Raw genomic sequence first — 16,226 nt, 5'->3', positions numbered from 1 at the left:
ATATGTTTGCCTGCCTGGGATGGATGGCTTTTTCGTTTGTCTGCCTGGGATGGATGGCTTTTTCTATTGTCTGCCTGGGATGGATGGCTTTTTCGTTTGTCTGCCTGGGATGGATGGCTTTTCCGTTTGTCTGCCTGGGATGGATGGCTTATACGTTTGCCTGCCTGGGATGGATGGCTTATATGTTTGCCTGCCTGGGATGGATGGCTTTTTCGTTTGTCTGCCTGGAATAGATGGCTTTTTCGTTTGTCTGCCTGGGATGGATGGCTTTTCCGTTTGTCTGCCTGGGATGGATGGCTTTTTCGTTTGTCTGCCTTGGATGGATGGCTTTTTCGTTTGTCTGCCTGGGATGGATGGCTTTTCCGTTTGTCTGCCTGGGATGGATGGCTTATACGTTTGCCTGCCTGGGATGGATGGCTTTTTCGTTTGTCTGCCTGGAATGGATGGCTTTTTCGTTTGTCTGCCTGGGATGGATGGCTTTTCCGTTTGTCTGCCTGGGATGGATGGCTTTTTCGTTTGTCTGCCTGGGATGGATGGCTTTTTCGTTTGTCTGCCTGGGATGGATGGCTTTTCCGTTTGTCTGCCTGGGATGGATGGCTTATACGTTTGCCTGCCTGGGATGGATGGCTTATATGTTTGCCTGCCTGGGATGGATGGCTTTTTCGTTTGTTTACCTGGGATGGATGGCTTTTTCGTTTGTCTGCCTGGGATGGATGGCTTTTCCGTTTGTCTGCCTGGGATGGATGGCTTTTTCGTTTGTCTGCCTGGGATGGATGGCTTTTTCGTTTGTCTGCCTGGGATGGATGGCTTTTTCGTTTGTCTGCCTCGAATGGATGGCTTTTTCGTTTGTCTGCCTCGAATGGATGGCTTTTTCGTTTGTCTGCCTGGGATGGATGGCTTTTCCGTTTGTCTGCCTGGGATGGATGGCTTATACGTTTGCCTGCCTGGGATGGATGGCTTATATGTTTGCCTGCCTGGGATGGATGGCTTTTTCGTTTGTCTGCCTGGAATGGATGGCTTTTTCGTTTGTCTGCCTGGGATGGATGGCTTTTCCGTTTGTCTGCCTGGGATGGATGGCTTATACGTTTGCCTGCCTGGGATGGATGGCTTATATGTTTGCCTGCCTGGGATGGATGGCTTTTTCGTTTGTCTGCCTGGGATGGATGGCTTTTTCGTTTGTCTGCCTGGGATGGATGGCTTTTTCGTTTGTCTGCCTGGGATAGATGGCTTTTTCGTTTGTCTGCCTGGAATGGATGGCTTTTTCGTTTGTCTGCCTGGAATGGATGGCTTTTTCGTTTGTCTGCCTGGGATGGATGGCTTTTCCGTTTGTCTGCCTGGGATGGATGGCTTATACGTTTGCCTGCCTGGGATGGATGGCTTATATGTTTGCCTGCCTGGGATGGATGGCTTTTTCGTTTGTCTGCCTGGAATGGATGGCTTTTTCGTTTGTCTGCCTGGGATGGATGTCTTTTTCGTTTGTCTGCCTGGGATGGATGGCTTTTCCGTTTGCCTGCCTGGGATGGATGGCTTTTCCGTTTGCCTGCCTGGGATGGATGGCTTTTTCGTTTGTCTGCCTGGGATGGATGGCTTTTTCGTTTGTCTGCCTGGGATGGATGGCTTTTCCGTTTGTCTGCCTGGGATGGATGGCTTATACGTTTGCCTGCCTGGGATGGATGGCTTATATGTTTGCCTGCCTGGGATGGATGGCTTTTTCGTTTGTCTGCCTGGGATGGATGGCTTTTTCGTTTGCCTGCCTGGGATGGATGGCTTTTTCGTTTGTCTGCCTGGGATGGATGGCTTTTTCGTTTGTCTGCCTGGAATGGATGGCTTTTTCGTTTGTCTGCCTGGAATGGATTGCTTTTTCGTTTGTCTGCCTGGGATGGATGGCTTTTCCGTTTGTCTGCCTGGGATGGATGGCTTATACGTTTGCCTGCCTGGGATGGATGGCTTATATGTTTGCCTGCCTGGGATGGATGGCTTTTTCGTTTGTCTGCCTGGAATGGATGGCTTTTTCGTTTGTCTGCCTGGGATGGATGGCTTTTCCGTTTGTCTGCCTGGGATGGATGGCTTATACGTTTGCCTGCCTGGGATGGATGGCTTATATGTTTGCCTGCCTGGGATGGATGGCTTTTTCGTTTGTCTGCCTGGAATGGATGGCTTTTTCGTTTGTCTGCCTGGAATGGATGGCTTTTTCGTTTGTCTGCCTGGGATGGATGGCTTTTTCGTTTGTCTGCCTGGGATGGATGGCTTTTCCGTTTGCCTGCCTGGGATGGATGGCTTTTTCGTTTGTCTGCCTGGGATGGATGGCTTTTTCGTTTGTCTGCCTGGGATGGATGGCTTTTCCGTTTGTCTGCCTGGGATGGATGGCTTTTCCGTTTGTCTGCCTGGGATGGATGGCTTATACGTTTGCCTGCCTGGGATGGATGGCTTATATGTTTGCCTGCCTGGGATGGATGGCTTTTTCGTTTGTCTGCCTGGGATGGATGGCTTTTCCGTTTGTCTGCCTGGGATGGATGGCTTATACGTTTGCCTGCCTGGGATGGATGGCTTATATGTTGGCCTGCCTGGGATGGATGGCTTTTTCGTTTGTCTGCCTGGAATGGATGGCTTTTTCGTTTGTCTGCCTGGGATGGATGGCTTTTCCGTTTGTCTGCCTGGGATGGATGGCTTTTTCGTTTGTCTGCCTTGGATGGATGGCTTTTTCGTTTGTCTGCCTGGGATGGATGGCTTTTCCGTTTGTCTGCCTGGGATGGATGGCTTATACGTTTGCCTGCCTGGGATGGATGGCTTTTTCGTTTGTCTGCCTGGGATGGATGGCTTTTTCGTTTGTCTGCCTGGGATGGATGGCTTTTCCGTTTGTCTGCCTGGGATGGATGGCTTATACGTTTGCCTGCCTGGGATGGATGGCTTATATGTTTGCCTGCCTGGGATGGATGGCTTTTTCGTTTGTCTGCCTGGGATGGATGGCTTTTTCGTTTGCCTGCCTGGGATGGATGGCTTTTTCGTTTGTCTGCCTGGGATGGATGGCTTTTTCGTTTGTCTGCCTGGAATGGATGGCTTTTTCGTTTGTCTGCCTGGAATGGATTGCTTTTTCGTTTGTCTGCCTGGGATGGATGGCTTTTCCGTTTGTCTGCCTGGGATGGATGGCTTATACGTTTGCCTGCCTGGGATGGATGGCTTATATGTTTGCCTGCCTGGGATGGATGGCTTTTTCGTTTGTCTGCCTGGAATGGATGGCTTTTTCGTTTGTCTGCCTGGGATGGATGGCTTTTCCGTTTGTCTGCCTGGGATGGATGGCTTATACGTTTGCCTGCCTGGGATGGATGGCTTATATGTTTGCCTGCCTGGGATGGATGGCTTTTTCGTTTGTCTGCCTGGAATGGATGGCTTTTTCGTTTGTCTGCCTGGAATGGATGGCTTTTTCGTTTGTCTGCCCGGGATGGATGGCTTTTTCGTTTGTCTGCCTGGGATGGATGGCTTTTCCGTTTGCCTGCCTGGGATGGATGGCTTTTTCGTTTGTCTGCCTGGGATGGATGGCTTTTTCGTTTGTCTGCCTGGGATGGATGGCTTTTCCGTTTGTCTGCCTGGGATGGATGGCTTTTCCGTTTGTCTGCCTGGGATGGATGGCTTATACGTTTGCCTGCCTGGGATGGATGGCTTATATGTTTGCCTGCCTGGGATGGATGGCTTTTTCGTTTGTCTGCCTGGGATGGATGGCTTTTTCGTTTGTCTGCCTGGGATGGATGGCTTTTTCGTTTGTCTGCCTGGGATGGATGGCTTTTTCGTTTGTCTGCCTGGGATGGATGGCTTTTCCGTTTGTCTGCCTGGGATGGATGGCTTATACGTTTGCCTGCCTGGGATGGATGGCTTATATGTTTGCCTGCCTGGGATGGATGGCTTTTTCGTTTGTCTGCCTGGAATGGATGGCTTTTTCGTTTGTCTGCCTGGGATGGATGGCTTTTCCGTTTGTCTGCCTGGGATGGATGGCTTTTTCGTTTGTCTGCCTTGGATGGATGGCTTTTTTGTTTGTCTGCCTGGGATGGATGGCTTTTCCGTTTGTCTGCCTGGGATGGATGGCTTATACGTTTGCCTGCCTGGGATGGATGGCTTTTTCGTTTGTCTGCCTGGAATGGATGGCTTTTTTTGTTTGTCTGCCTGGGATGGATTGCTTTTCCGTTTGTCTGCCTGGGATGGATGGCTTTTTCGTTTGTCTGCCTGGGATGGATGGCTTTTTCGTTTGTCTGCCTGGGATGGATGGCTTTTCCGTTTGTCTGCCTGGGATGGATGGCTTATACGTTTGCCTGCCTGGGATGGATGGCTTATATGTTTGCCTGCCTGGGATGGATGGCTTTTTCGTTTGTCTGCCTGGGATGGATGGCTTTTTCGTTTGTCTGCCTGGGATGGATGGCTTTTTCGTTTGTCTGCCTGGGATGGATGGCTTTTTCGTTTGTCTGCCTGGGATGGATGGCTTTTTCGTTTGTCTGCCTGGGATGGATGGCTTTTTGGTTTGTCTGCCTCGAATGGATGGCTTTTTCGTTTGTCTGCCTCGAATGGATGGCTTTTTCGTTTGTCTGCCTGGGATGGATGGCTTTTCCGTTTGTCTGCCTGGGATGGATGGCTTATACGTTTGCCTGCCTGGGATGGATGGCTTATATGTTTGCCTGCCTGGGATGGATGGCTTTTTCGTTTGTCTGCCTGGAATGGATGGCTTTTTCGTTTGTCTGCCTGGGATGGATGGCTTTTCCGTTTGTCTGCCTGGGATGGATGGCTTATACGTTTGCCTGCCTGGGATGGATGGCTTATATGTTTGCCTGCCTGGGATGGATGGCTTTTTCGTTTGTCTGCCTGGAATGGATGGCTTTTTCGTTTGTCTGCCTGGGATGGATGGCTTTTCCGTTTGCCTGGGATGGATGGCTTTTTCGTTTGTCTGCCTGGGATGGATGGCTTATACGTTTGTCTGCCTGGGATGGATGGCTTTTCCGTTTGTCTGCCTGGGATGGATGGCTTTTTCGTTTGTCTGCCTGGGATGGATGGCTTTTTCGTTTGTCTGCCTGGGATTGATGGCTTTTTCGTTTGTCTTCCTGGGATGGATGGCTTTTTCGTTTGTCTGCCTGGGATGGATGGCTTTTTCGTTTGTCTGCCTGGGATGGATGGCTATTTCGTTTGTCTTCCTGGGATGGATGGCTTTTCCGTTTGTCTGCCTGGGATGGATGGCTTATACGTTTGCCTGCTTGGGATGGATGGCTTTTTCGTTTGTCTGCCTGGAATGGATGGCTTTTTCGTTTGTCTGCCTGGGATGGATGGCTTTTCCGTTTGTCTGCCTGGGATGGATGGCTTTTTCGTTTGTCTGCCTGGGATGGATGGCTTTTTCGTTTGTCTGCCTGGGATGGATGGCTTTTCCGTTTGTCATCCTGGGATGGATGGCTTATACGTTTGCCTGCCTGGGATGGATGGCTTATATGTTTGCCTGCCTGGGATGGATGGCTTTTTCGTTTGTCTGCCTGGGATGGATGGCTTTTTCGTTTGTCTGCCTGGGATGGATGGCTTTTTCGTTTGTCTTCCTGGGATGGATGGCTTTTTCGTTTGTCTGCCTGGGATGGATGGCTTTTTCGTTTGTCTGCCTGGGATGGATGGCTATTTCGTTTGTCTTCCTGGGATGGATGGCTTTTCCGTTTGTCTGCCTGGGATGGATGGCTTATACGTTTGCCTGCCTGGGATGGATGGCTTTTTCGTTTGTCTGCCTGGAATGGATGGCTTTTTCGTTTGTCTGCCTGGGATGGATGGCTTTTCCGTTTGTCTGCCTGGGATGGATGGCTTTTTCGTTTGTCTGCCTGGGATGGATGGCTTTTTCGTTTGTCTGCCTGGGATGGATGGCTTTTCCGTTTGTCATCCTGGGATGGATGGCTTATACGTTTGCCTGCCTGGGATGGATGGCTTATATGTTTGCCTGCCTGGGATGGATGGCTTTTTCGTTTGTCTGCCTGGGATGGATGGCTTTTTCGTTTGTCTGCCTGGGATGGATGGCTTTTTCGTTTGTCTGCCTGGGATGGATGGCTTTTTCGTTTGTCTGCCTGGGATGGATGGCTTTTTCGTTTGTCTGCCTGGAATGGATGGCTTTTTCGTTTGTCTGCCTGGAATGGATGGCTTTTCTGTTTGTCTGCCTGGAATGGATGGCTTTTTCGTTTGTCTGCCTCGAATGGATGGCTTTTTCGTTTGTCTGCCTGGGATGGATGGCTTTTCCGTTTGTCTGCCTGGGATGGATGGCTTTTCCGTTTGTCTGCCTGGGATGGATGGCTTATACGTTTGCCTGCCTGGGATGGATGGCTTATATGTTTGCCTGCCTGGGATGGATGGCTTTTTCGTTTGTCTGCCTGGAATGGATGGCTTTTTCGTTTGTCTGCCTGGGATGGATGGCTTTTCCGTTTGTCTGCCTGGGATGGATGGCTTATACGTTTGCCTGCCTGGGATGGATGGCTAATATGTTTGCCTGCCTGGGATGGATGGCTTTTTCGTTTGTCTGCCTGGAATGGATGGCTTTTTCGTTTGTCTGCCTGGGATGGATGGCTTTTCCGTTTGTCTGCCTGGGATGGATGGCTTTTTCGTTTGTCTGCCTGGGATGGATGGCTTATACGTTTGTCTGCCTGGGATGGATGGCTTTTCCGTTTGTCTGCCTGGGATGGATGGCTTTTTCGTTTGTCTGCCTGGGATGGATGGCTTTTTCGTTTGTCTGCCTGGGATGGATGGCTTTTTCGTTTGTCTTCCTGGGATGGATGGCTTTTTCGTTTGTCTGCCTGGGATGGATGGCTTTTTCGTTTGTCTGCCTGGGATGGATGGCTTTTCCGTTTGTCTGCCTGGGATGGATGACTTTTTCGTTTGTCTGCCTGGGATGGATGGCTTTTTCGTTTGTCTGCCTGGGATGGATGGCTTTTTCGTTTGTCTGCCTGGGATGGATGGCTTTTCCGTTTGCCTGCCTGGGATGGATGGCTTTTCCGTTTGTCTGCCTGGGATGGATGGCTTTTTCGTTTGTCTGCCTGGGATGGATGGCTTTTCCGTTTGTCTGCCTGGAATGGCTGGCTGAACAATTGGATTGATCAAACAAGTTCTTAAAAAATTGTCTAATGTTCATTTCACTAAACTAATTTTATCTCTTCCTCTGTGATTTCTAATATTTTTGAATATTAAATAATTAAAATTTCTTCATTATTCTTTAATATTCTTTTATGTAATTTAAGTTTACTTCTATCATTATTTTAAATTTCAAATCCTGGATTTTTACTCTCTCTGTCTTTGAAAACCTATATTTTTTTAAATTTCTAAACGTGAGATAATCAGTAGTTTTAGTTTTTCCCAACAATTTGTCCGATTTCATTTGACCGTTTTGTAACATTTTGTTATACTTTTATGTGTTCAATTGAACCATGATAAATGAATGTCTATAGTGGACGACACTATTTTTCAATATTGTGTAGTTGTCTCTTTTTTTTTTTTTTCTTTTTAAACTTTAGATATTATGTTTCTGAATTTTTGAACTTGGGATTGAAAATTTTGTATTCTTTGAACTATTTCAGACTATTGCTCTCATCTGTAGTTTTGTAATTGTTTTTTTATGCTTTTATGTATTCAATTAAACCATAATAAATAAATGTCTATTGTGGATGACACTATTGTAATATTGTTTACTTTGCTGTAATTTTTCAATATTGTGAATTATGTTTTTATTTTCTTGGTCCATTTAGGTGTTTCCCACAACATACCTCTACTTCGAGATATTTTAACGGAGAAAAAGTTCATCGATGGGGATTTGACCACAAACTATTTACAAGACACTTATCCTGAAGGATTTAAAGGTGAGCACTTTTGTTATTTATTTTAAAGTTTGTCATCTTTATGACAGTTGTAAATATTCATAGGGGAGAGGTCTAACTCCATACTTCTATAACCATTAAAGTGGAGTTGCAAATGCTCGTTCAAGAATTGGTGTTCTTTTCAAGTTCTCTTTCTCTGAGCATAATAGTCTCATCTTGTGTGCTGAATATGAATATGAAACTGCATCTGGTTATTAGGTCTTTAGTTTAGTGAAACCTTAGTTGCTATTACTTTCAGGCAGTATCTACCAGCATCCCATCTATGGGTTAAATAGAATTCATAGGAATCTTTAATCTAATGATTCCCATGCTATCTGACATCCGGTGCTACTAAATCAAGCTGTCTGAAGATACTGGTTTCTTGACATAAAATACACCAAGCATTAATGTTATTGTTTTAAACTTTTTGAAACAAGTATTGATTATTTGTATTATTTTGATTCTTCAGGCTACTGTTTTCCTCTTACGTGTTATTTTTACAATGTTTCAGCCGATGTAACTTCAGACCTTCTTCAGATGTCGAACTCGGGAATTTACACAGAATTACAAATGGAACCTTTATTCTATGCATGGGGGTAGCAATGTCTCGTTCTGTCAGCTTCACAATGTTTCAGTCAATGTCAACTCCAAACTTCTTCAATTGTATCTCGTTAGACTCTGGGAATATTTCTGTCGAACTCGAGAATCTGCACAGAATTTTGAACAGAATCCTTTATTTAATCCCTGGGGGTAGCATGCTCTTGTTCTGTCAATCATGACTAGGTAGACGTCCTAAGTACTTTGTGATTCTATTTTATGTTGTCCACACTGAGGATTGAACCTCAACTTACAGAAGAATGTAGCGTTTAAAAGTAAATTTCACAAAGTACTCTATCCTCTGCACTATGGGTTTCTCCAAGTTTCAACCTCTGTCTCATCACCGCAATGCTGCATGTCTGTGCTTACTTTTGTTGTTAAAGTCCAAATTTTCGCCAATAACCTGGCTTTGTCAAGGAGAGGACTAGTCCGATTTAGTTTTTTTTCTTTTTCTTTGCACTTTAACCGAGCGATTACACACATGGATTTGAAACAGCACCGACACAAGACGTCTCTCTCTTCGAAAGGCTTTGACCTCTTAATAACATTATTGGCAAAAATTCGGACTTTAACAACAACAACAACAACAACAACAAAAAGTAAATAAAAATGTTATCATTTCATAACATTTTCAGGTTTTCAAATGTTCTCATTTAAATTTATATGAAAATGTTTTCTAAAATGTGTGACTATTTCTTAAAAGTATATATATATATATATATATATATATATATATATATGACTAGAGTGCCATCAGTTCGAATCAAAGCCAAAACATACTCTCCAGCCCCATTCCTTAGCCTCTGAACCATGCCCATACACATATTTATAAATACGCTCTCATTTTTCGGGTTTAATTTTTCGGATTTTCCTTTTAATTGAGCACTCTGCTGGATTTCTTTTTCCAAAAAAAACAAAAAACTAATCATAATTATATGTATGTATATTCACCTGTCGGCTCTTTTTTAAAAGCTGGAATTGCTCGATTGTTGAAGACAAGATGTAAGCAAGCAAGGTCCACAGTTTTATAATTATATAGATAAGAAAATCAAATTTTATGGGCAATAACTTAACAATACTTTAAATTTGTGATATTTAGATTGTAATGCCTATGAATTCCCATTAATTGCTTGAAGATGATTTTCTTTATAAAATAAAACTACTTGAAAATATCATATTCCAAAAATCACATAAATTGATTGTTTTGTCACAGATACGTACATATTTGGAATTTTTTTTGTTATTTACTATAGAGGAATTCTGGACAAGAATCAATGTATGTTTCTAATAACGACATATTTTTGCTAGTGCATATGTATTGTAAGGACTTTCTTTTTCTCTACCTGCATCTGTATTTTTTGTTTTGTTCTTCAGGCAAACAACTGACGCCTACTGATTTGTCAGAGTTGGCATCTATTGCTGGTGTTTTACACGCCAAAAAAGAATTACGCTCATATGACGTCATTAATCAAGATGTGTAAGTAAAAAAAAAAAAAAAACAAAACAATTTTAATAAAAATACAATCTAATAAAAATATTGTACTCTGACTTTAGAACCAATTAAGAGTAAGGGAGATAATTCTCTACATAATACATATTTTGAATTATATATTCAGCAATTTTTTATGGAGTTTTTGAATTTTTGAGATGAGGATTGGTTATTCATATTATTTCGATTCTGTTCTCATCTTGAGTGTTGTTTCGCGTGTATCTTGTCGAACTCGAGAATTTGGACGGAATTTCGAGAGGAACCCTTTATTTACTCCATGGGAGTAGCATGCTCTTGGTCTGTCAGTCATGATTGGATAGAGGTCCTACGAGAGTAATTCGCAATTGTATTTTTCAGTTGCCCATACCGAGGATTAAACCTTCAACCTTCAGGAGAATATCACTTTTTACAATTGATTTTTCCAAGTACTCTAACCACTGTGCCATGAGTCCTTGAATAAAATTGAGTTTTGCTTAAAAAAGAAACCAGAGAATTCAAATCATAACAAGGGAGATAATTATTTTCAGAACACTAAAAATCTTAGGCCAATTTAGCGAAACTCAATTTTTTGCTAATGATTTTCAAAAACTGTTTTCATTAATAATTAATTTTCTACCTTATCATTTTTTGTAATTTTTGGATATGTTCATTACTGTGACCTAACCATTAAGTAGATACCATTGGTTTTACTTAAAATTCAGCATATTAATTTTCAAATTTTCCCTAATAACAAAGAAGCACCTCAAATTTTTCTTCACAACAAATAATTTCTTTATAAAAAAATACTGGGGCAGAGCAACTTGCTTATTTAACTTTAATCTTATTCCAAATAAGCAAGTTGCTCTGTTCCACCCTATACTTCACTGATTAAATGATGTCTACAAAGATGCTTTTCCCCTTTCTTAGAAAACCAGTCAGTCACATTAATTAATTACTGTGTGAAATTTTGCTTTTCCTGTTTTAAATTACTTTTCTATTGTTCGTACATTATTATAGCCAGAAAAAACAACTTTACAAATTACAGTAGATTTAAAACACCAACATTCGATAAAGAAACCTTGCCTCAAAATATATTATAGAACATGGTTACACACATTAGATCACTGTGTAGATGGTTTGAATAAACAAGAAGACATTTTGAATAAACAAGTAAGATTTATTATAAAAAATATGAATGTAAACCAAAAAACATATCACTTCTCAACTTTAACCTTAATCTAACATATTTCCATTACTTGATTTGTAATAACCTTTTATGACTACTTTATATACATATTACATGCAATGCTTCAAGCAAACTACATCTCGTTTTATATATATATATATATATATATTAGCATGGATACCCGGTGTTGTCTGGAGTGACATGAAGTTTGGTTTGGACACACCCACTATACTAAGGATATTGAGCAGTTTTTCATTATTATATGTCAACTCCATTATTACCCCCACAAAAATGTAATCGTCCAGAAAAAAGAAGTATGTGATAACCTCTCCACCAGATATTTCAGCAGAAGGGATATGGAGAGAAGTTATTCTGTAGATATTGAGCACTTTTTTATGACTATGTACCAGTTTAAGCGAATTTCTTTAATGCTGCTTCAGTCTAGAAGATATGATTTTACGGTCGGTTGCAACGAAAACAAACTGTAAATAATTCAGTTACAAAAATACCAAAGTAACGTTTTTATGTTATTAAGATGATTAGTTATGACTTATTGAGTTATTAAAGAAGAAAAACAATAGCAATTACGGTGTAAAAAAAAAAATACCAAAGTAACGTTTTTATGTTATTAAAATGATTAGTTATGACTTATTGAGTTATTTAAAGAAGAAAAACAATAGCAATTACGATGTAAAAAAAAAAAGAAGTGATTTACGTAACCCTCAAAATAAGATAAATTTTTTGTTGTAATTTAATTAACCGCTGCTAAAAAAATTCCAAATAAATAATACAAAGTTGAAAAAACTTAACCCAGTTTAAGTGCAAAAAAGAAAAAAAAAAAGACTGATAAAAAAATGTAAAAGAAATTTTTGTTTTTGTTTTAAATAAAGAAATAAAGGATTGTGATTGGATTGTTTGTTTCTATTAAATAAAAATGTAACTCTCTGATTAAAAAAAAATTGAAATAAGGAAATTGTTTTTTGTTTTAATATAACTATCTGTCAAAATTACAAAACAACACTGTTTAAAAGGAAAAAAAAATACATACAGCTATTCAGTAAAATCGATTTTCCTTATTGTAATATGCAAATGAGGTTACTACTTGAGCATATATTTAGCAAGAATCGTACTATATATAAAAATAAATGAACTAAAGTTTATGCAAGTAGATTTTCAGTATGAAAATTAATTAGAAAAGTAATTGACTTTTTATATATATTAATCAAATTGTGAATAAACAAATAAACGGACAGGAATATATATAATTTTTTAATTAATATAAACAAATTTACATGGTTATGACACTAGACATGCTAATGTTTCAGACAGATGGTCAGTTAAAACTACAAGTCCTCATCAGGCGACTTAATATATGGTTGCTTTCCGCAGAAGAAACCAGTCCTCCAAAAAATTTTTTTTGAGGATATTTTTACGACTGATTTCTTCTGTAAAGAGCAGCTATTTATTAAGTCACCTGACGAGGACTTGTGGTTTTAACCGACTGTTTGTCTGAAACATTAGCATGTCCAGTATCGCGACCATTTAAATTTGTTTATATTAATAAAAATATATATTGCTCTTTTATTTAGCAGTCTTAATAACTTTGTTAAATTCATTAGCTATCACTGTTGTAAACCTATGACTTGGTATATATATATATATATACATATATATATATATATATATGAAGATCATTCCAAAAGTAAAGCCTCCTATTTAACTCTAACTTGAAGAGCTACAAAGATGGGAGTAGTACCATTAAAATGAACAACCTTTTTGTACTCCAGAATTTATTTTTCTACATAGTTAGCAGTATTCTCAGTACACTTTTGCCAGAAATTCAATGATACATTTTTGCTTCTGTCAGTATCTGCAACAAAGAGATGAAACTTTCGCATTCAGTTATCATAACAATGCAATTTGCAATCCCTTCTTATCCAGTAAGGTGGAATTAAATAAAAAATAGGAGGTATTACTTTTGGAACAACCCTTGTATTTAAAGATAATTATGCACAGGCAAGTATCACAGGTGAAATGAACAGATAAATGACTTCTACAAAAAAGGTGATACACTTATTACTAGCAGTAGAGCTCCAGAATCCTGGTTTCAAATTTTGCTAGGTTTAGCCATGCTGATAAATCATATAATGACTAAACATGTCTATGGATAATTATATCTACAATGGAAATATATATTGCTCCCCATCGTGGGGCATCACATTGTTTAGAGCAAATTATTCCCAATTAGCATTTGGGTAATGCTTTAGTATCACAGGCAAAATAAATAGCTGATATATATAATAAATAAAATTACAATCTACGTGGATCAACCAGCGTTTTGACATTAACGTCTTCTCAAAACTTTATAGTCCCGCATAAACTATTGAGCACTTTTGAAAAAAGAAGTATTGGTTTTAAGCTCATTATCAATATGTTTGAACTTAATTAAATAGAATTCGTTATAATTATTTCAGCGTCTCGTAAATGAAAAAAAAGTTTATACTGTTGTTGACTTTCCTGTGACCGACCTGACTCGTGCAATCCTCCCATTAAACATATGCATTTGTTGCACTACACAATACGTTTCTTTTTTTTTTTTTTTTTTTACTACTGTTTTGATAGTCTGTTTCTCCAAATATTTAGAGCCTTATCTTAAGTGCCAAGTCTTGCATCCATACACACACACACACACACACACACACACACACACACACACACACATTGCATCTCTAGTGTAATAGCTGTATTGATATCTTATTTCAGAAATTCTTCACATTCTCAACATGTTGTTTATGCAGTTGCAATTCTTCACACTTTTTAGTGAATGTACTCCTAAGATATTTGTAGTCTTGGATTCATTCCAATTCTTTGCGTTCTGCTTTTTAAATGGATTTTTGCTGTTGTTGTTTTACTGATGTCTATTGACGTATTTTTTTTTTTTACATTCCAACTTCCAGATTAGGCTGTCTGAAGGTACTTAAATTCCTGATTTAAAATGCACCAAACACTGATGTTTTTGTTTTTGTTCCTTTCGTTTTTACAAAACTCAATCATGTTCTGCAAAGCCAAAATCTAAAACAACAATTTTCTCTTACAAAAACGACCAAACCAACAGTCCAACACCATTAATAAATATTTGAAGATAAAGAACTTGAAACATAGATTCTGTTAACAAAATAACGGGATTCTGCATTAAATAATCTGAAAAGGGTTGATATGCCATAAAACAAAATAACCAAACCAGCTTAATTATGACTTCAAAGTCATAATTACAATTTATGCAATCTATTAGTACGTTTATTAAAAATAATCTTCACAAGTCTGTGTTGTAGCAATAGGCAAGGGAGATAACTTTTATAAACCTATTTATTTGGTCTTTAATTATTCCCCTTGATAATAAATGTAACTACTTTCATGTAAAATTTTATTTTTGTATTTTTTGGATTCTATTATAATTTTTCATTTTTCCTGTAGATCACGATCTGAAATACCATCTTCCTGGAATCTTGTGGTTTTCTTTGAAGATGAACAAGTAAATGTTGGAGTGAAGCATTTGCCAGATTTAGAACAATATCAGGTAGAAAATTGCATTGTAGTCTCGTTATATATTAGGAAAAACAAAAAAAAAAATATTTAAAAAAGTTTTTCTATGGAAGTAATTCAGATCAGTTGAACAGTGATCACTTCGATCTGTTTTTATAATTCCAGGATTTCTTAATGAGTTTTTACAAAATGTAAAAACATCAAACAGTAACTACAATTATATAATATTTCCTCTTTTTCTTTATAACATTCTCAGCTTTTTTTTTTTTTTAATTTTAATTATGTTTGTTAATTGTTTTTTTTATCTAAGACTTTGCCTATTATTTGAATGTATTAATGATTATTGGATAATGAAACATTTCTCAAGATAAATAGAAAAAAATATTGCCATTTTTAAGGATTTTTTTTTTCATATTTTAAACTGTATTTAATAGCATATTAATATACAGGGTGGTCGCTAGAAAAGTGGGAAATATGAAGTTCAGCTTAGATCATGAATAAAATGCGTGATTGCTATTTTTTGATTGCACCGGAAGATTGGCCCTCAAAAAGTCCAGACTTAAATGTCATGGATTACTGTGCTTGGAGCTTATTAACAAAAATGCAGAACTGTCGACGTGACATACACTGTATTGATGACTTGAAAACGTGCTTGGCAAGAGCTTGGAATGATATCCCACAAGTTACCCTTCAAAATGCCACACAAGCTTGGATTTCTAGGTTAAGACACTGCAGTGAAGTGCACGGACAACATTTTGAGTATCTATGAGTATAATTTAACATTCGTCTTTTGAAAAACTTTGTAAAAATTATTCTTTGTAAAAATAAATCGTTGTTTGACAAATTTCCTGCTTTTCTAGCGACCACCCTGTATAAGCAGTAAATGTTTGAAGTTAGTAACATGTAAGTTAATTTTACACTCAGCATTCTTACCATTGTTGGCTAAACTTTCACCCTAAACAGTCAATTCTATTTGGCTCAATTACATAATACACATGTAATTCAAGTTTCGCACTGTTGCATATGTGCTAGTTTGCAGTATGTATATCATGTGACCAAATCAGTTGAATCTATGCTAGTTGGTGTTATACATTGCTTCATGCCATGCGTTATTTAACTGCTGCACAGTTGAATTTATTAAAGACTAACCTGGATGCCTGGTATTGGCCAGGTGTTTATAGGTATGTGTTGAGCAAAAAAAAAAAAAATAAGTTGTAGTAGGCAGGCAAGCTCAAACCTGTGACGCGAAGACAGAAAAGAAAGTGGAAGTGTGTGTAAGGGTGGTGATTGAGCAAAAAAAAAAAAAAAAAAAAATTAAAAAAAAGTAACACCTTTTCCCAAACTTACTATGTTAAAGAGAGAGTCGGGCGCCATTTTGAATTGTCCAATACATCGGTAAACACTGCATGTTTTTGGAGCTGAATAAACATGTTACATTGAATAAAAAATATATTCAGTTTGGTAGAAAAGTAACTTATCTTGCCTTTGATAACATTTTTTTGTTATATATTTGTTTTTTGACAACTTTTTGGAATCTGTGTACAGTAATACAAACCCAACATTTTTTTTATGTTCTGAATCGTGTTCT

General features: G+C 38.9%; 1 protein-coding gene across 1 annotated transcript in view; it reads left to right on the top strand.

The window, feature by feature from the left end:
• Nucleotides 1-16,226, top strand: part of LOC145297514 (propionyl-CoA carboxylase alpha chain, mitochondrial-like) — a 139,081-nt gene that overhangs the window by 89,950 nt on the left and 32,905 nt on the right. The window contains exons 16-18 of the mRNA XM_080143415.1: nt 7,737-7,847; nt 9,816-9,918; nt 14,570-14,672. Coding sequence (XP_079999541.1) covers nt 7,737-7,847; nt 9,816-9,918; nt 14,570-14,672 — 317 coding nt within the window. The remainder of the gene's footprint in view (nt 1-7,736; nt 7,848-9,815; nt 9,919-14,569; nt 14,673-16,226) is intronic.

This window comes from Euprymna scolopes, chromosome 18, assembly GCF_053919585.1.
Source record: "Euprymna scolopes isolate OS-2025 chromosome 18, ASM5391958v1, whole genome shotgun sequence".
NCBI lineage: Eukaryota > Metazoa > Mollusca > Cephalopoda > Sepiida > Sepiolidae > Euprymna > Euprymna scolopes.
The sequence above is the reverse complement of the archived record's forward strand: the minus strand, read 5'-3'. Positions and strand labels throughout refer to the sequence as shown.